The sequence below is a fragment of the Thunnus albacares genome, chromosome 2, assembly GCF_914725855.1.
Source record: "Thunnus albacares chromosome 2, fThuAlb1.1, whole genome shotgun sequence".
Lineage (NCBI taxonomy): Eukaryota > Metazoa > Chordata > Actinopteri > Scombriformes > Scombridae > Thunnus > Thunnus albacares.
Window position 1 is genome coordinate 23,791,551 of NC_058107.1, and position 21,167 is coordinate 23,812,717.

A 21,167-nucleotide genomic window follows, 5' to 3' on the forward strand; every position below is an offset into this window, starting at 1 on the left:
GGAGAAATGTCATTCACCAGAAGTGACTGTTACAGAAAATCTCACCTGTAAACACGAGTTTCAAAATTTTAATTAATAAGATACACAATTAGAAAGCTGAACTACCTTGTGTAAAGCCCAGATAGCAAAGGTCCATTGACTTTTGATTTCCAATCTATGCCTCCAACAAGATCTCAGCAGATGATATAGAGTGAGAAAGAGTACATTTCTAGGCACAGGATGCTATGGAGGCCCGTGATTTATCTTCTCTCACTATATGTACTGTATGAGGCATCCAATGAGGCAGAAATGGCATATGAAATCCAGAACTGTCCCTGTAACTCTACTCTTCTTATTGACGGAGCCATAAGCTCAGTGTGCCACTTCACACTGGGTTCATTACATTAGGTGACTCCCGGGTCTCTGTTCTCACTCCTGCCTCTGTCCTCTCAGTTAATCCCAGCAGCTGTAACACCTCTGCATAGTCATTATTATATTCATCATGAGCTGCCTGCTCTCTTTCTCTCTCCCTCTCACTGGCACTCACTCTCATAAAAGATCTAACATTTTCCAACCAAAGGCTATGGGATTTTGTCAGCAGACTATAATGCAATACAGCCAAGATATTGCAAATACTTTGTTTTTCTGCTACTTTTTAGCTCTCTCCCTCTCACAAAAGGCCTTCAACCCACACAGTGCAACAAATTCATGCTGTTTTCGCTAGTTGTCAAAACTGAATTTGGGAAATGTAAGAAATTACAAAGCGAATTGTAACACTTCATTGCAAAATTACTCCTAAAATGTACTGAATGTGACAAACCAATTATATTAGTCTGTTAGATTTGATTTTCCCTTTAATGTCAAAGTTTTACAGTGTAGTCTTGCGCTGTTCTCTTTAATTTTGCTCTTGTGCGTCATGTGCAGTGACCTCATAAAAATGTAGACTTTTGTGGAGCGACAAGACAGCTGATTTGCTGACAGATAAAGTTGCATCTAATGAATGTCAGGCTTTCAAAGTGGCTTTCAAACTGCACGGGCCAGTAAATTGTAGAACAGTTTTAGTTCATCATTAAATAATATACTTAAAAATAATAAAGCATATTAATAGCTTTCTTAATGTTCTTTTTAATGATATTGCAAAAAGTGGCATATTTTACCACATATAGTCTAATGTCCTGATTTCAAATATAAGCATGCCATTTTTATACTTTCAGAGAGATGATGAGCAGACTTATATATTTCATCTTCAGGCCCTCTATCATCACCCTACAGTTTGAATTTCTATAAATCTCTTGTACTTCAATAAACGTATTCACCACCTTATGGTGGTGGTCCTTGACACGCCGTGGCATTCTTGCTGGTGTATAAATACTCATTCACTATGAACAAAGGCTCCTCTCTGACTCACTCTTATAAATGCTGCACCTGTCAGGATGACAGATGACCATGGCTATGATCAAGCTATAATAATCAGAATAAACTGAAGGCTGGATATTTTATCCGCTTTTATTTTACTGTCCTATGCTGTTCTATTATTTCATATGTAAGCTTCAGCATGTTTGGAGATCAGTGAGTCCAGCACTTCTGCAAAACCAACTTAGGTTTAACTGAGGTCAGGGTGCTCTGCTGGGAGGGAGTCCTAGAGAGAGAGAGGGGGAGAGAGAGAGAGAGAGAGAGAGAGAGAGAGAGAGAGAGAGGGGGAGGGAGGGAGGGAGAGAGAGAGAGAGAGAGCAAGCAGGAGGAGAGTAATAGATGGGGTACTAAATCATCTGTGGTGCAGTGTGAGTGTGTGGAGCCACTCAGGTCTGCTAGATGTATCTGAATCGGGGTGATTCCTCCTCTCCTCCCTCTCTCTGATCACTCCTCAGCGCTGACAGAGAGCGGACAGTCGCCCACAATAACCGGCTCTGTAGCAGCCGCTGGCTTATCTCATCTCCGCGGATCGCCCCCGGTGCCGACCCGTACTGGCTGTCCCCTCCTGTATCATCTGAATCACACACACACACACACACACTCACTCACAGATGCGGTCGTGTTTCACTTTCTTTGCCTCCAAGGACCCGAGTCTCTCACATCTTTTCCCCAGATCTTTGTCTCTGGACGGCAGGCTGCGGCTGCGTTAATGCTCCGGTGAGTACCGATGGTTGCTGATGTTATATTTGCGTGTGTTCTTTTCTTCTTCTCGTTGTAATTCTCCACCGAACAGATACTAAGATAGATAAGATAACGAGAAAGCTATTTCAGGAGAGAAAAAAAGCACAGGCCTGATTAGTATTGCTATACTTTTTTGATTTTTGGAAATGGGGCTTTATGCTCTATTAGATGCATTTCAATCTCACTGTTTTTGTTCTGTCAAAGGGGCGTTACTGGAGTGTTTGTATTGTAGACACACAAAGGCAGCTGCATGAAGCCAGTGTGCAGAAAAGATGCAGCCTTTCCTATCTAAACTAAAACTGCTTTAACGCACGTTGGGAAGTAAATAGAGTAAATAAAGAAGGGAAAAAAAGAAAGAAAACACAGTCGAGGACACAGAGGCAGCTGCACAAAGCCAGAGTACAACAGGATGTGCCTTTGTGTATTCCCATCTGCCATCACCCTATAAATGTGTTAACAGCATCTTGGCTCATATGAAGTGAAGAGTATAGTTTTATATTTCCTACGTAGCCTAAATTAAATTATATTTTAAGCAACTATGTGCCTGTTGACAGTGGGCTTTAGCACCGTTTCATTTTGTCGTATTAAGAATCTACAAATTATTTTTATTTGAAATATGTATTCTTGTTGCATAACCTGAAGAAATATGGAGAATAAATGCACAGAGAGAACACCAAGCGCCATCTCCACTGGTTATGCATTATTTATAAAGTTAGCCCAGTGCTGCACCTCCCACCCAGTACCACTGTCAACGCTCCCTCTCTCTGTCTCTCTGCTCTCACCTTACACTCTCACAGGCTCTGACAGTCAGCCTGACTGAGGTGAATGCAAACATGCAGTGTCTTTATGAGTATTTTGAAGGCTGTTACAGACTAGCTGTTGTCCAGCTATTGAGTGCACCCCATTTCTAGAAAGAAAGACTGAAATAGAGAGCTAATTCCGCCCTGCCCTCAGGCCTTTAACAGGAAAAGAGATTTGTTTTATGGATTGATGAATTGTTTATGTTTACAGCCCAGGGATCTAGAGGTGCGATAAAGTCAGCACTTTCATTTTTACCACTATATGACCTTTGACAGGTGGAAGTAAGAACTAAAATATCAAGTACATTGATTTACTTTTAATTTGCTGGACTTTAAATTAAACACAATCAAGTTATATTAAAAATGCAACAAAAAAAATGAAAAGAGAACTTCATTGAAAAAAATACTGCCATGTTAATCCCTTCCATCCTGTCAGATAGTCTCTCTTCTCCGAAATATCAACATCTCAACAGCGTCACACAGAAGATATTAAAGCATCATTGAATTGATGTGATTATCCTCTCTAAGCACATTAGGTTGCTGGTGTAGATTAGGTTACAGTGCCATTCAGTGTTATGTAATGGCAACTCTCCTGCAACACAGACTCTGTTAATACACAGGCTCTGTTTCTGTGTAACTTTCATCTATATGTTCCTCATGTCCCTCTGTTCTGTTCACACTCTCTTCCTGCCCAGCAGCGAGAGCATGAACGTGTTGAGCAACGCAGCTAATGGCAGTATCTCTCCACAGTGACCGTGGCCTGATGCTGAAATCCCTACATTCATGAGGAGGCAACAGGAAGCAGATTACTGAGGGATTAAACACATGCACACATATACACACACACACTCACATGCACAGAGGATACCATAGCACAAGGATTTGTCCGCTGTCCAACAGTGGATCTCGTTCTGAATGAACTTGTCTGACTGACTGACTGACTGACTGACTGACTGACTGACTGACTGACTGACTGACAGACTGACTGACTGACTGAGACTCTCTGCTATCATGGAAGAAGAGGAGGAGCCAACAGAGTCTCAGTGAATTTAACTCCCATAACCCCTCCTTCTCTCTACCGCCTCACTATCAAAGGCTTCGACTGGTCGATGGGGATTACTGACTTATAATAAACACAGCGAAGCATGCGGAAAGAGGGAGAGGAGTGCAGAGCCGACCGTCCGCCTGCTGCTGTCCCATGATGCATTTACACATGTAAGAGCAGGATCAGCCACACAGAGGGCTGTTTCTATGGATACCCCTGCCCTGGGTAGTATTAATAAGACTCACTGATATCCTGACTATCTGTGCGTGGAGAAGATACAGAGAGAGATTAGAAAGTGTATCCCTGCAACAGACTACAGCATCATTCAACATCTGTGGAGCAGAGCAACACAGCCTCATCAAGTGTCAAGAGGAAAATGGTGAATATGTACTGTAGATGCTTTACCAACACGTGTTTGAACCTGTATCTGTAAGTTCACAGACTAAACTAAATGTTAGATTTCTTTCCACTTGGTTTCATTTATTTTGATCCTTTCTGATATTCCATTTGTTGCTCAGACACTCCTTGTCTTAAACACCTCAAAGGTCATTTAAAATGTGATACTAAATAGGTCCTTAGTTCAGGACAACATGAACAACAAATGGTTTAGTAAAAGCTGGATTTAATAAGAAGAGGAGGTGAAGATGATGCACAAAGACACTTCTTCTTTAGCCTGAAGGAAATGATTCCCTTTCTAGCTTGCTTGCAATACTGAGTGCAGCTCAAAATTTTGGGCCCCTGTCTGTGCAGAAAATAATTCTACTGGAACTTTTGTGGTCCCCTTGAACAACCACCACCTTTCACTAGGCTAGTAGTTGCGGTATTAAATGTGGGTCTTTATATGAAAACAGACACCTACATGCACCAGCTGCCTAAAGAAAAATCAGGGCTCTTGACTTACCAGCAAGTTGTAACTTTGCGTGTATACGACAAACAGAAAGTGTTTTAAATCTAGATATTGTGAGGATCCATCATGGCCAGACAAGACACACCTCTCTTTCTCCATGGTTTTGACCTCAGTGGTCACTTCACTGACCTTCGACCTCTTGGCACGGGTGTTACCGGCCTGGTCCTGTCAGCTCTGGACCAGCGTACTGGACAACGCGTTGCAATTAAAAAGCTGGTGATGCGTGATGCTGTGACGGTGAAACACGGGCTGCGGGAGGTCAAAATCACTCGGTGGCTGCACCATGAGAATGTGGTCCGGGTTCATGAGGTTTTGGCACCATATGGACGACCTCTGCCCCGAGACCCAAACCAGCTGAGTGCTTTGTACATCGTCCAAGAGTGCATGGAGACGGATCTGGCTCGGCTGCTGGAACAAGGACCGCTACCCACAGGTATGGGAAATAAGATACTGATAGATCATAGATAGATATGATACTTCTTGTTAAAAAACACTTCTTGTCCGTTTTTATGTGTACTGCTGACTTTGTTTACACTTTGATTAATCAGATTTAAGGACAATCCTTTTGAGGTCTCTTACTGAGACCTTACTCTATCATCCACATCCACAAGTCACACATTTGAAAACCACACTAGATTTCTACCCAAACTGTGTTTCATGTGTTTTCACTGTGATTCATTCACTCATGCTTTTGCGTGTTCTTCAGAAACATACTGTATATTTTGTAAGTAACATGTTCTGTAAGTATTGGAGTGATAAAAGCCATCATTTTGAGGAATTTACCAAAATTGTTGTTCATATCCTCAAATTAGCAGATCAGAATTTAACTCAAAATGTGCTTGTTCATTCATTCATGTTGTGTTTTTAATGATGTCACTGACAGGTTCAAATGTGGACAGAATGAAATTTTACTCATACAAGCTTTACTCAGTCAAACACAACTAAGCAAGTCAGAGTAAAACTTTTTTTAAAGTAATAATTTGCCCATTTGAAATGTACTCATTAAATGAGAAACACACATTGTTACTGCAATTACAGAAGTGAGAACAGAAGAATTGTATTGTATCCTAATAGCCGACTTTTGCCCATAAACAGGTCACGCTACTCTGCTGTTCTACCAGCTGCTGAGGGGACTGAAGTTCATTCATTCAGCTAACGTCCTGCACAGAGACCTGAAGCCTGCCAACATATTCATCAACATAGACCAACTGCTGCTCAAGATCGGCGACTTCGGGCTGGCCAGGATAGTCGACCCTCACTATTCTCATAAGGTATGAGTGAGACGCACAAGGAAACCCACCACGCTCACACACAAATACATATATATTGTAAGGACATTTACACTCACATACACAGAGTGTTAAGTAATAACATCTGTCACAGAAAGGCTTCAAGTTGGCCTATAGAGCAGGATAAATGGCTTCAAATGCTGTGACAGTCAGTCTGTTTACATGCAGTGTACATTTAACATATATTTACAGGTAACGTATGCATTCCAGTACCTTGATTCTTAATGTATTTCCTTTGGTGCAAGGAGGACACTCTGGTTACTGGCCAAACATGTAAACTGGAGTTTTAGGGTAATCAACAACACTTGTTCCAACATTTCCAGCCTTAACCTAATTACTTTTATGAATCTTTTTTTGGGGCATGTAAATGTAGCCAATATGACAAGTTTTCTTTTGACTAGAGGCCAAAAAATGCCTGTAATCATAATTCTCTTTTGCCTCAAGTTTTATAAATCCATACCTTCAGAAGACCAGCCAGTTTAGATCTCTGTCCAAAAGTTAATAAAGCAAATTGAGGGTTTCTCCACTCTCCTCATTACTCTAAAGCGGTGTGGGCTGCTCTGCTGCTGATGGATGAATCTATGCAGAGTATTGTAATATTAAATACAATCTCTTCTCCCTCTTATTGAGGTAGAGCTGTTATCAGGGAAAAGATAGCAGCTCCTCAGGCTCTGACCTTGTGTGGTTATCAGACAGCAGTGCACAAACCCTCGTCCTTGTGAAGCAATGGAAACACAATGAGATGGAACACTGTTGCAAAATAATCATCCAATAGAAAATGATTAGGTTTGCACACATTTATTGTCCTGCAGCAAAGCTCAGACTAATTCATCAGTCTCTGGTCATCATCTCAATGTGATATCTCAGGTGATGTCTTAGACATTAAAGTCCACCTCTGGTCAAAAATGTGTTTTTCTTGTCCTTCCTTTAGTTGGATATTTGACTGTGCAGAATGATGTATGTGCAGAGTTTGACACTAAGAGACTGTTTTCATATTCATCTGCTGAAAGTGGAAAGTTTCTCACCTTGAATTTGAGTTTAAGCCATACAACTAGGAGCACAATTTGTGACAGCACAACAGTTTTGGAGTCAATCGTGGTCCAATAGCCAACTTACATAAGCATGATATGGAAACCTGAAGCCTCCAGTGAACATACACTAAGAATGGACTACAGTGAAGTATGAGACATCTATTGTCCAGCAGTTAAATTCATAGTTTCTGTATTTTTCAATGAAGAAGAAGGAGATGTCATTTTAAGGATTTGTAAGGAGGTATTTTAACTTTTGTTTATGGAAAAAGCATATTAGACACATATTTTTGTATTCATTCATTTTGGCCAAATACAACCAGACTTTCAAAATCTTAAACTTTGAAAAGTTTGTAAACCTCCTGGAAGGATTCTACATGTTGCAACTGCAGCCAAGTGTCATTTTTCTGATTGGCTTATCCAATTACACATCCTTATGACTGATGTTTGCCAACCTGTGTCTTTTACAATAGGCCTCCTCTCCAGCCCAAACCCTGCTTTTGCTTCCCAAACCTGGTATCAGGTTTTGTACTAATCAAACCCTGTGATTAGCCTGTCCATTGTAGATAAAGGCCTCTGAAAGATGAATGTGACAATTTACTGTCCCATTGTGCTGCTTTTTTATGCACGAAGATCCCACAGCAGTACTGTAACACTAGAAGGGTCTGGATGTGTGTGTGTGTTTGTGTGTTTGTGTGTTTTTTGGGTCTGTGCATGCTCTTGTGAAAGGTGATCTTTGTCAGCGCAGAACACGGGACTTGGGATCAGCTGGGTGCAGACACAGGGGGTATGTTTGGAGGGGAAGACAAGGGGTGGGGGGTGAGGAGGATAGAGAACAGATGAGCAGATGAGGAACAAGGGTGAGAAATATTGAGTCATAGAAGTGTGAGAGAAAGTCAGGTGAAAAGTACAAAGACAGTGAGAGGGGAAAAAAGAAGGAGGGTGAGCAAAAGAGCAAAGAGGACATACAGGGAAAGAGGGAGGACAAAAAAGATCAAATAGAGAGAAAGAAAGAGAGGGATAAAGGTAGTTTGGGTTATGCAGGACAGTAGAAACAAGGTTTACTTCTATCTCACTCTGTTCCCCACACTGTGCCTGTTCACTGTTTACCTAAAGCAATGCTCAGTCTGTCAGAGAACATAATGTTCAAGTTTGAACCTAACTTACACAAAGTAGATTCATAGACAGACAGATAGATAGATAGATAGATAGATAGATAGATAGATAGATAGATAGATAGATAGATAGATAGATAGATCAATAGATCAATAGATCGATAGATCGATAGATAGATCAGGGATGCATTAATAATGCACTGACAGCACTGCTGACATGGTTTTGAATTGTTCTGAGTTGGAAATTAGGAGTGAGTTATGAGTGTGTCCCAGCTGATGTGTGTGTTAGCCAGCAGTGCATCAGATTGTCATTATTCATTAGCATAAATTTGCATTACCAGCGTTGTGTGTGTGTGTGTGTGCGTGAGTGTGCGTGTGTGTGTGTGTGTGTATGTGTGTGTGTGTAAGATGATGTTGGGCTATTTGTGATGCAGTGTTGACACCAAAGCAGATGCCTGCAGTGAATGTGCTAGCATCCTCTCTCTTATTTAATAATGCACTGCTTTTTCATACATTTTGTGGTAATGGACATGGGCTTCAGCTGTAATGGAAATAATAGTGTTAACTTTCATGCTGAGCTTTCATCATGAGCCGCAAAAGGGTTTTTATGTTACATTTATATTGCTTTAGAATTGTCATCACAGTCCTATCACAGCCCCTAATCAGATCTCACATTATATCATGTTTGACAGTAAGATCGAATATTTGAGATTTATAGTTGTCCCCAATGAATGACATTCCCTCTCCTCAATTACCAATAATCACTCCAAAAAAATCCCTCTTCTCTTTTCTTAGTCCTTCTACAGCATCTTACATGGTCAGTGTGTGATCACAGATGTTCTATCAGCACACTCTGCAAACTCTGCAGTGCATCCAAATGAGGCTGTTTGAAGAGCTGCCTAAAAGTTCGCTTCTGACTACACAGACAAACATTTACTCAGGCGAAGAGAGATGACAGAGAGGTTGAGAGGAGCGAGAGAAGGAAAACAGGGAGAGAAAACATTATTTGTGATGTTGTTTGCAGTCTACGCCGGTAGGAACTCAGTGTTACTGTGAGTGTGTGAGAATGAACCCTGTCACCTGCTGATACAGCTCTAGATCTGCCCAGAAATTATTCATGACCTGGATGAAGGACAGAGAGAAAGAGGGAGAGGAAAGGTGAAAAGGGAGAGAGTCCTGGAGAAGTAAGGGAGAAGAAGACAAGAAAGGGAAGGATGGAAGAACAAATCGCAGAGATATAGTCAAAGATGAGAGGTAAAAATAAACAGAGGGGAACTGTAACAGGCAAGAGGAGAAGAAGGGATGAAACAGGTGAGAAAGGAGGTGAAGCAAGCAGGGAAAAGGAAAGGAGGGGTGATGCGTGAAGAAAAGAGGAAAGGAGGGGGAACAGTCTTGGCCGATGATGACGTAGAGAAAACTGAGGGCTGAGCTCAGGGGGGAGGAAATGGATGGAGAGGAAAGTGGGAGGTGATGACAGGGGGGAGAAGGTCGATAGGAGAGAAGAGGAAGAGAGGAGGAAGTGAAGGAACCCGACAAACCTTTTATATTGGTGAATAGGTGTCACACAAAGGCCTGTTTTCAATGCTGAAAACCACTGTAAATATAGTTACAAAAATAAATATGTGCTTCATTTTGTGAAACTGAGACCTAAATGTTTCTTTTACCGTTTCCAAGTTTTTTCGTCAAACAATCGTCAAACAATATTTTATTTAGAAAGATTTGCACTTTTATTGGTTGACTTAAACAAGGCCACCCCTTAAAAGTCACTGTCTATCAGACGCTTGCCGGGAAGCAGAAAGGACAACTGAGATGCAGAGAAAGATCAGCCAGGAAGGGAGGGAGGGACAGTTAGAAGACAAGGTGAGTGTATGTTTGTCAGACCATCACCGAGCACTCAGCATCACTTTCTGCTCTGTCATCTGCTGGCGCACAGCAAGAGGAGAGCAGGGAGCGATGAGGGAGGGCATGGAGGGGAAGGAGAGGCTGTAAGTAAGGTGCATCAAGAGCAGAGAAGGCATGGGGTGAGAGAGACAGAAGAGAAGAAAAAGAGGAAAGAGTGGAAAGGAGAAGAGGCATGACAATAGAATAGGAGCAATAAAGAGAATGAATAGAGCTATAAAACTGAAGTTACTTCTCAATTCATTGCCTCTTATTCACAGCTACTCAATAGTACCTGCTACCAGTATAACACATATTTTATTCTACGTAACTCCAAAAAAAGAAGCTGTCAGTGTTAAAGCTTGGCTGCAGTCTCTGAGTCATGCCCCGAACCTGCTGATCAAGACACAATTCTCAAGCATTTTTTTTTTTTTTTTTTACATTTTTTCTTATTACATAGTGAACGGGCATTTCAGCTGTCAAGAAACCACTTTGAACATAACCATCAGACAGCACTGTGTCCTGCTTTTGTGTGACGTTGGTGTTACAGGTGGGCCCAAGATAATTTAACTGGTGTGAAAAAGCTCACAGAGCAATTTCTGGCATCTATTTTTAAGTATGAAAACTCTTCTGGGCCAAGCTAAATCCCATGCTGTCTATATAGCATTATTTTACAGTCTATGCATAAGACTAAATAGAGTGGTTGCGCAAGAGGTACAAGATAGAGAGGGAAAGAGGTGGATGGTGAGAGGGGACATGGAAACAGCAGACATTAGGAGAAAGCTGAGGGGAGAGCAGATGGAGGACAAAATGGGGAGGGGAGGGGTAGAGAGACGAAGGAAAAGACAGGTGAAGGGTGCTTAAAGGCAGATCACACAACCCCCACTTCATTTTAGGGGCCTCTTTTACAACAATGAAAATTTTACATGTTTTTTTTTTTAGGATAAAGTGAACAAGGATAGTATGTCAGTAAAAAAAAAGGTGCACTTTATATGACCACAGTCTCCCTATTATTTACTGTAAGTGATGGCATACACCAGTCAGCCAATCAGGGCCATGAAACTGTCATTGTGAAGCAATTCACAGCAGTCAATTCACAGCCTAATTATAAGAATAGTTTATGGTGCTGTGTATAGTCGTCTAATATCACAGCTATCAAGAAGTTTAAGAGACTGGGATATTGAAAATGGCTCAGGAGAGATTTACGAGGTCAGGACAAGAGTAGTAATATCATTGAGCAAGTGCAGGGATTTTGAGATTTAGTGAGGTCAGAGAGTGGAGCAATTACAGAGGAGGAGAGATTGCACGCTGTATAACAGGTAGGGACAGTGTTAATATAGCAACAGGCAAAACACTTCCATTATAAATATTGTTGGTTTGTATGCAAACAAGCTTGCCTGTGGCTCATCTCCATGCATGGCGTCATCAGTGTTATTCACAAGGTGAACATGGACAAAAGTAAAAGGCAGGCGGGAACCTTGTCAGAGCAGCCCTAATGAGAGGATGTGTTGTTGTACAGCAAAGCATCAAAGGCTCAGTGAAACTCAGTAACTACAAGTAGAGATTCAAGGGAAAATTTTCCACGGCGGCGTGTATCCAGGAGCCACTTCCCATCCTAATGTAGCTGACATAAAATGATAAAGTCTTTGTGGGTGTGATCAAAATATCCCGTGTGAGCTCATTTTTGTCTTTTTGAAGCTGACATTACCAACTTCTTAATGATTCTGCTCCAAATAAAATGAATACCAGCAAACTGCCTGCTGGATTGTAATAAATAAGAGTGATGTGAACACTTCAAGTACATATATGCATGCACACTTACAAGAATGCTACTTAATCTGTTGCATGCCCCTCAACTACAGCATATCATCCTAGTGCACTGCCTTTTAACTTACCTTGTTCTCTCTCTTTTCCCCTTTTCCTTTCATTCCCCCCCACCTACTTCTTCAGGGCTATCTATCTGAGGGTCTGGTAACTAAGTGGTATTGTTCCCCCCGTCTGCTCCTGTCCCCCAACAACTATACCAAGGCCATAGACATGTGGGCCGCTGGCTGCATACTGGCTGAGATGCTCACTGGACGCATGCTGTTTGCAGGTACCTCACTTGTTTCTCATTCAGATTCCACCAAGACACTGTCATCATGACCTTGAGGTCTGGCAAAAATATTATGATATTGGTGATTTCATGATGTAATAAAATTTGCTTATATCATTGGGCAGAAAGTACTTACATCTTGTAAGACCTTTCTTGAAACTGTGTTTCCAGGCTTCAATTGAGGATAGTGGCATTTGCATGTTAAAAGATTAAACTTGAAAATGAAATTTTATTTTCATACCCAGTAGTTGAATGTGATGAAAAATAAGTTAGATATGGAATAGAAGTTTTTAAGGTCGAATAAGGTTGAATAAGGTTGAGTGGCTAAGCATATGTATAATCAGTAAAAGGTGAATCAGTTCTAATCAAACATATCATCTGTGTCTTTTGTTAACTTATGTAAGTTATTATTTCTCTTGCATCTTTCCAAGATCCAGACAAAATAGGTGTTTAAAGACTGCATCACAGTGGGAAAGGTGGCATGAAGTGAGAGCTGAGGAGAGTTTTTCTTTCCAGAGTGTCCTCCACCAAAGACACTTTATTTTCTTTCTGCAGGCTACTTCTTTGCCTGACCAGAATAACAATGATGACAGAAAAATTCTCGCTGTCTGAAGCAGATGTAGTTCCTCCTGACAGGCTTATTTGACCTCCACCAGCCCTCTGCACCACAGGAGAGAGGGTGCCTTAAACTCAATGGCGTCACTGGTTCCCCAGTGTCCCTCTCTGCCAGAATTTCACACATCAAGTGTTACAGATATTTGCCTTGATTTTCACTTAAGCACCATAGTTTACCAGATGGTTGCACATTATGTTTTTGTTTACCAATGGGGAGGCAATGCATTCTCTTCCCAATACAGTGAACTGCCAGTATTTGCTTATTACGTTGAGTGGTGAATGTGTTGATGTAGCACCACCTGCTGGTGTGATGAATGTATTTGAAGGGCAAATCCACAATGAAAGACATACAGCAGAAATGTGCTGCTTCACTGCTCTATGTGGGCTAAAATCTTCAAGTATGTTAAACTTCAAGTCACACAACTATGACTCAAAATATTTGTCCTCCATCAGCTGGAGGAGCTCCATAAGCTTAGTCAGATATTATAGTTTTTAGGTGGTTCACACTGATTCTGATTGCTCTTCACTGGCTCCTCGTCAAATTTAAAGTTCTTGTGATCACCTGTAGAGCTCTGCATGGTCAGGCACCTGCCTACTTTAGAAATCTACTGTAGCCCTGTGCCACCAGCAGGTCTCTAAGGTCTTCTGATCAGAGTTTGCTGGTTGTTCCTAGAACTAGCTTAAAGCTAAGAAGACTGCGCTTTTGAGGTTGTGGCTATCTATTTTCTATTTATTGTGTTTTTTATTGTGTTTTATGTCTGTATGTATGTTTTTGCTTTATCTCCTCTGTGTAGCATTTTGTGATGTCTCTGCTCTTGAAAGGTGCTATGTAAATAAAATTACTCACTTACTTACATTAGGTTTTGGCAGGGGCAGACTTTACCATTAGGAAAGGTAGGCAACTGCCTGGAGCCCCCAAAACACTAAATCCACCCCTCAATTTGGGCCATGGTCAGGCTTAATGTCTGCCAATTTTAGAAGGTGGCGGTATTTATATACATGCAAGGAAGTGTTGCCTGACAGGTTAAGCAGCAAAATTCCCTGTTGCACAAAATATATGTTGTGGCATCACAGCTTGGGTGTGACCAGAAGTGCAACATACCTAAGTTCAACCTTTCAGGATGGATTTACTCTGAAGCAGATGAGAAACATGGGGGGAAGAGAAAATTAAGTGATATTTTATGTTCTTTTAACCAACTGCATTGAAAATTAAGTGGTTGTGATACTTAAACTTCCCCTCTGCTCAAAAATGTGTTTTTCTTTTTGCTCCTATAGTTGAATGTTTGAGTTTCACTATGCAGAATGATGTATGTGCAGAGTTTGACACTAGAAGGCTGTTTTCACATCCATCTGCTGAAAGTGGAAAGTTTCTCTGTGCTCACTGGGTGGGCCTACAAGCATGATTTGTGACATCACAACCAGTTTGCAAGCCAATCCTGGTCTACCATGCAACTTACACAAGTGGTTTTTAATGAGGGAGGAGTAGAGTCCATTTTAAGGATTTTAACAGTAATTATACCTTTTGTGGAAAAGACATATCAGACACACACTATTGTTCCAAGCAGACTATTTTTTATATGTCTTGAGGGGATCTTTAATATTTATATCTTTAAAGTGGAAATGTTAATATTTGACAATCCATCCCATCTGCACAATTTAAATTCAACCTCAAGCCCTTACCATTTCTTTGACTTGACAGCTCATATCATCTAGTTATTCCTGTTTGACTCTAATTGGTCACCTTTTTCTTTCTGCTTATCCTCTGTCTCTCCCCTGTTCGTCTGTGATTGGTCGATTCTCTCTCCCAGGAGCTCATGAGCTGGAGCAGATGCAGCTGATTCTCAACACAGTGCCGGTGCTGAGAGAGGAGGACAGGCAGGACCTGCTACAGGTGACGCTTCAGTGGCTGCTGCTGGTCATATGTCTACAAGCTGATTCTTTAAATATGATGTCACTGTCATGTTATGAAAGACATGTGTTTGCAGCTTTAGACTGGTCTAGTTAAGGCAGTCACGTTTGATGTGTACAAAACTCTTTCCAACAAGAATCCCCTTGTGAATGCTACAAAGAAATATACTTAAAGAAATAACCACAACAGACGTGTAAACCTGCCTTTTCCTCATTCCCAGGTGATGCCTTCATATGTCAGTCATGGCTGGAGAGTGAAGAAACCCTTTTCTGAATTGCTTCCTGAAGTGGATGCTCTGGGTGAGCAGTGGGAATTGAGTGGTGGGAAGAAGAGGAGGGTCAAGCAGTGAGAAAGAGAAGGGCATCAAATAAGAGTAATGGAGGATGTGAGGAGGAAAAAAAACACACTTGACCTGTAAAGTATCATGAGGAGCAGCGGTATAACTGAGCCGAGAGAGAGCAACATCTTGTAGAATTCATTTTTTTAAAGAATACACTTATATTTGCCCCTATATTATTTAATATTTTTATTCATATTAAATAAGGTTTGAAAGTGTTTGACTTGCCTCTTTCATCTCATCTCACTCTCATCCTCTCCTCTAAGCTGTGGACTTCCTTCAGCGTATCTTGACTTTTAATCCCATGGATCGGCTGACGGCTGAAGAGGCGCTGTCTCACCTCTTCCTCCAGCAGTACTCCTGTCCAGAGGATGAGCCCACCTCATTACATCCCTTCCGCATTGAGGATGAACTGGAAGACAGCCTGATCACAGAGCAGAGCCTGAGCAACAGCAATAGTCAGGCCTCCAGCATTCAATGGGACAGGTGGGTAGATTTACATGTTTATTCACTGGTGTATCATTGTATCATGTATATTTATTATCATTTATCTGTGACAGTGTTTCATAGACAGAACAGGGATTCCCAATGTTGTGAACACGAAGCACAGAAAATCTTTGAAAAATCAAAGTGGAAATACTGGTTGAAGCAGATACGAGACTAAGAGCTGAGATTGCTAAGCTAATTTTGTGTCAACATTTCCTCCACTTTCTGCAGGTATGAGAACAGTTTATCGACAGATGTGTGCTGGCAGCAGTCAGGCGGGAGATGTCGCTGCATGCCCCCTGGCCACATTACTTCCGATTTGGGAGACACCACAGAAGATGAGGAGGTGCAGAGGGACCCTCGGGCCAGTTCTGCCTCACAGTTAGAGGAGGCTCAGGTAGGACTTGACATTTTTTCCCCTAACTGACCAATTAGCGTTTGAGGATAACCATTATCTGGGGTGGCTTTGGCTCAGGGGGTTGAGTGGGTTGTCTGCCAATTAGAAGGTCAGTGGTTCGATCCCAGACTCCTCCTGCTCACAAGTCAAAGTGTCCTTGGACAAGATACCGAAGCGCAAATTGCTCCTGATGGTTGTGTCTGTACCTTGCATGGTAGCTTCGGTGTGTGAACGTGAGTGTGAAACACTGTAAAGTGCTATATTAAAACAGCCATTTACCATCTTATTGTGTTATAGTATGCTATGCTTTTTCTTTCTTTTTTACCATTATGTAATGTAACTGCATATTTCTTACAACATTTAGTCTGGCAGTACTCCCCATTAACGTGTCTGTTAAAGGTTGCTATCACTATCTTCAGTAATGTCTTAAAACGCAAATGGTGCAAGTTTATAGATGTTATAATTATACATGTATAGCACATTTATATAGAAATGAATACAAAAACAAATCAATACATAATATAACAGAAATTAACTTCACTACCTTCCTCATTTATCATCCCCTCCCCCCACTACCCCAATCTTATATAGGTCGATCCACGCAAATATTCCCATAGCAGCTCAGCAGAACGTTTTCTGGAAAACTCTCACTCCTCTCTGGAACGGGCCTGTGGTTTTGGGTTTGGGGAGCTAGACTGTGGCCGCTCCTGTGACTACAAAGTGGGCTCTCCGTCATATCTGGATAAAATTGCCTGGAGAGAGGGAAAGCCACAACACTACTCAGAACCTAAGCTGATTCTGGATCTGTCACATTGGAAGCATAACATTAACAGCCTCCCTGTGCCCACCGTGCCTATTGGTGGCAGTGTGGAGGATCTGGGAGAGATGAAGGAGGAGGAAGCAGAAGAGGAGAAGGAGGAGGAAACAGGGAATTTATTCCAGGAAATCTCTCGCTGGGTGGAGAGCACCCAGTCTCGTCTGCACTCGCCCAGTCCCACTCTGTCTTTGGAGCAACGTTCACCCTTGTGCTACACCTCCTCTCCCCCTCTTCCTCTCTCTCCAACTGACCTCCCAACTCCAGTCTTCCACTACACGGAAGTTGTGCAGCAACCATCCGCTGACTATGATGAAGACAGGCTCAGCCCACTTCCAGCTGTCACACCATCCATTCATTCTCTTCCTTCACTCCTCCCTTCATCTCCCACCTCTCCACTTCCTCCACAGTCACCTCACATAGCATCTCCTCCCATCTCGCCTCTGTTTCCTCCCCCAGAATCTCCACCTCTTTCCTCTACTTCCTCAATATCTCAGCCAGTAAATGATGAATCCATGGAGTCTCTTCCTGTAAAGCAAAAAGAGCGGCTGTTTGACTTGGATGTGTTCATCTCTCGAGCATTGAAACTGTGCAGGCAGAATAAGGAGAAAGGAGATGGTAAAAAAGCAAGAGAGGGAGGGTGGAGGGAAGAAAGCAAACAGCCCAGCATTAACCGAAGGGTGCCCAGGTTTCCTGAGCACAGGACTCCACCACCACAGACTCCCAACTCTTGATGTTGAGGTTCAACTTCAAAGTCCACCACAGCATCATCATGGGTAGCATTTCCAAATGCTCTGCTTTACATAGTGAGGGGTGTCCATGGTTGAATATGCTGCTTAATCATTAGACCTTAGTCTTAGCAGCTGTTGTCTGCTTGGTACTATTGCAATGACACGCTACTCGCTGTGACTAAAAACCTCACTTAAACAAGCAATCCTGCTGCTTTGTAAAGAGGTGCTCTCAGGCAATAAGAAGTCAAGAAGCATTTGGTTAAAACGAAAATAACCATGCTTAGCATTGCAAATATGACAATATTTGGAAATATTCTGCTAGTTAATGATTGTGATGTTTATGGTTTGCTGTTGTATGTCAAGAAGTGAAAGATTGGTCAAACTTTGACTTTTTGTTCTGCAAACGACTGAGAGGGAGCAGTCAGTTTGATAACAATAGTTGAGGAGACTGTGTACTGGATAATGGTGGGTTTGCTTCAGCTCTGTTTTTGCTGTCAGTCAGTATTTTTTTTCCCCAAATGTCTTCCAAACGTGATGTTCACCAAATAATGACGGTGACACAGGACATGCTTTTGTCAAGTTTCTCTGAATGTATTAACTGAGAAATAATCAGTCAAATTATGCTACATGATGAATCATAAGGATGTTAACACTATTTGTTGCTGTTTTAACCTCCCCAAAGTAACTGAAAGAGCTCTGTCACTGCAACATGCCTTGTAAACTTGTATAAAATGTACAACAGTTGTCATATTTAATTCTATAGTATATTTCTTACGACTGTTGTTACTGTTATTCTTGTGTTCGAAAGATGATTGTGTTATTTGTTGAATACTAGAGCACAATCCTATGTTCATTTGGAGGGAGTTGTATTTTGTTTAAATGTGTTATGCTGTATGACAATTTATGATTAATTGGCAAGCGTTGCTGTAGTTAGATGGTTAACAGTTTTCACAGACGGTTCAGTGAGTTCATATTCTGTCTGCCTGATGCACCAAACAAGGTCATCATCTGCTGTACACTCACCGTCTCTTTGATGATACTATTCTCTCTGTAGTAGACAGCCAGATATCTGTCTCCATTTTGATCACTTGTTACCCACAGAAAGCTGTAATGCAATCAACAGTAGCCTATATTTTGAAGAATCTAGATCATTTACAATCTTTATAGGAAATAAATTCTGATTCAACGATGCCCAGTAACCATATATATATATATATATGGAATAGAAAATAAACCAAACATATATTTTGAAATACTTTTCTATCCAGAGTGTTAGACAGTAGATACTCAGAATGTTGTTTATTTTGGCATCTGATGTCTCCCCATACAGTGAGATGTGAATTAACGTCAGATGAAGAGTGTTGGCTTGTGCCTCGTACTTTCCAAATCAAGTGCATTTGACTTCAGTTATCAAGCTAAGAAGCGAGTGTGAACACATGTAGATGGCATTAAAATATTGTGCTGAGTTTGTACCAAAAAGAACCTAGAAACCTGGTTTCACTGTTTAAAATGTAAAGCTAACGTGGCTGTACACACAGACAGGTCTGGCAAGGGAGGACTGGAGCCTTGAGATGTATAAGAAACACTGCCAGCACAGCTACATTACCACAAAATAATTCATATTCTATCTGTTCAGCCATCTTTTACTCCAATATCTGATATACATAACTTAATTATTTCGTGCTCCCTTACATATTCTTTTTAATTCTCAATCTACAGTCAAAAATACTAGGGTGGCTCTATTGTGGCAGCAGTTGACAGGATGAAATTCACCATCCCACAATGTAGCAACTGTATCTTCTTTCTCTGCTGTACCACAGTTGGAAAGTTTAAGGCTGAAAAATTAACTGTTTAATGTGTGCTAATGCTTTTGGCAGTTAAATGTTAATGCACACATAATATTGCTGTAAAAAGGTTGAGCTCTGTAATATCTTCAGCTCTTATACACACTGTAGCCAACATAAACAGGTTGTGAGCAAATCATCACTCGCACAACGTAGTATGACTTCTTAAGGATTGAGCCATACATACTGTAAACTCAATGTGTGAATTGCTAACAGTACAACCTATGAGACAGCAAAGCCAGGTGCATTCTTTTATATTTACATGAAGCACATTAAAACCCACTAGCACATTTAGGAATGATGATTTTCCTCAGAAAACACTGTAGTACCACTGTCAGTGTTCATTTTAATCAGTAATGTACTGCTAAGGTACCTGTACCGGGGTCGGGTTGCTGGACTAACTGATCATCAGAAGTGTGTGAGTAAACAAAAATTGAATGTCCATTTTTTGATCCAGAGCCATTTATGTATGTATAATGGAAATGCATATCAGCCGCAGTCAAACTAATTAAAGGAATCTAGTTTTTAACTGATCCAGGTCTAATGATCACATTTTGCATTGTACAGTTTTCTCTGCAGGTAACCTAAGCCAGCAATAACATCATTTATGAATGACACAAATATAACATGTGGTTACTGAGCCGAAGTTAATTCTTTTAAGTGAGTGAAGCAATGAGGAAAATGTGCCTCAGTGCATCTCAATGCTTCCAGCTTGCTGAATGTAACATATCCTCTCCTTACTGCATGGCTTTAACAACTATTCAAATACCTTAAACTCTGTTATTTTTATTATGTGTCACTTTGTGTAACAGTCATAATTTCTGTGGTCTCTTTTTTCTTTCGCAATCCTGCTTCATTTCAGAAAAAGCTGTGAGGTTTTTAAATGCTTGGTATTGATTGATAGTATCTCTTTTTGCAGTTTCTGTTTGCTTCTTTTTGCTGAAAAATTATTAAAACAATACTAAAACTATTATTTGACATCATGTTTTCTATAAATTGTTTTGGCGTTATGACCAATTGAAGATGAATGTTTAAAAAAATATATTGCAGAAATTAGTTATTCAAAGGTATTTCCTATTTGTTTAAGGATGATTATTTTTGTAAGGGCTACATAACATGGACCAATGCCACATACATACCACAACATATAGCCTAAGTTTGCCAGATGGTCTTTATGCAAATTCACACAACTCAACAGGAAAACACATACAAAACTTTATCATAAAATATCACATGATTGATCCTTCTTTAAAAAGTTTCAGCTTGTGTCGATATCATTCTGGTCAAACTGCTTCTGTTATCACCAAAGAGGCAGATTTTTTAAAGGGAACTTCTAAATTCATAGCTGGATTAACCCATTAGGATTGGGTTTATACACTTATTTAAGAATATGCACCATCTCAAATTTTGACATCAGCACCCCGACAAGATGCCCTTATTGTTTGAGTTGATATTGTGCTTTTTTGGTACATATTGTCAAACAAATTGCAATAAATCTAAATGCTACAAACCAATGAGCGCAGTGCATACGGACCCTGGAGGTCTGGCATTTTGGAGAATTTGCCTACTTTGTCCTGTTGGTAATCCAACTTCATGCCCTTTACTGTTAAGCTAGTAATGCATATTCTTGCTGCACTCTGTTTTGTGCTGTACTGTCTGTTTTATTTATTTTGCTTATTTTGCTTTTATTTTACAAAAACAACATCTGAATATGTAGCTTATGGGGGGAAAGTCTCTCTCACCC

The 21,167-nt window shown here is 40.9% G+C and overlaps 1 protein-coding gene across 2 annotated transcripts; it reads left to right on the forward strand.

Annotated features, from left to right (window-relative positions):
* Nucleotides 1-1,719: 1,719 nt before the first annotated feature.
* On the forward strand, nucleotides 1,720-20,393 carry mapk4 (mitogen-activated protein kinase 4). 2 transcript variants are annotated; one of them, XM_044373961.1, is made up of 10 exons: nucleotides 1,720-2,109; nucleotides 3,684-4,357; nucleotides 4,934-5,318; nucleotides 5,981-6,156; nucleotides 12,146-12,290; nucleotides 14,714-14,796; nucleotides 15,035-15,113; nucleotides 15,418-15,637; nucleotides 15,869-16,034; nucleotides 16,626-20,393. In XM_044373961.1, exons 3-10 carry the CDS (start codon nucleotides 4,952-4,954, stop codon nucleotides 17,580-17,582), a joined length of 2,193 nt encoding a protein of 730 aa, XP_044229896.1. In that variant the 5' UTR covers nucleotides 1,720-2,109; nucleotides 3,684-4,357; nucleotides 4,934-4,951; the 3' UTR covers nucleotides 17,583-20,393. The 2 variants fall into 2 exon arrangements, with proteins under 2 accessions (XP_044229896.1, XP_044229890.1); XM_044373955.1 differs by having other exon boundaries at nucleotides 3,684-5,318.
* The last annotated feature ends 774 nt before the right edge of the window (nucleotides 20,394-21,167 follow it).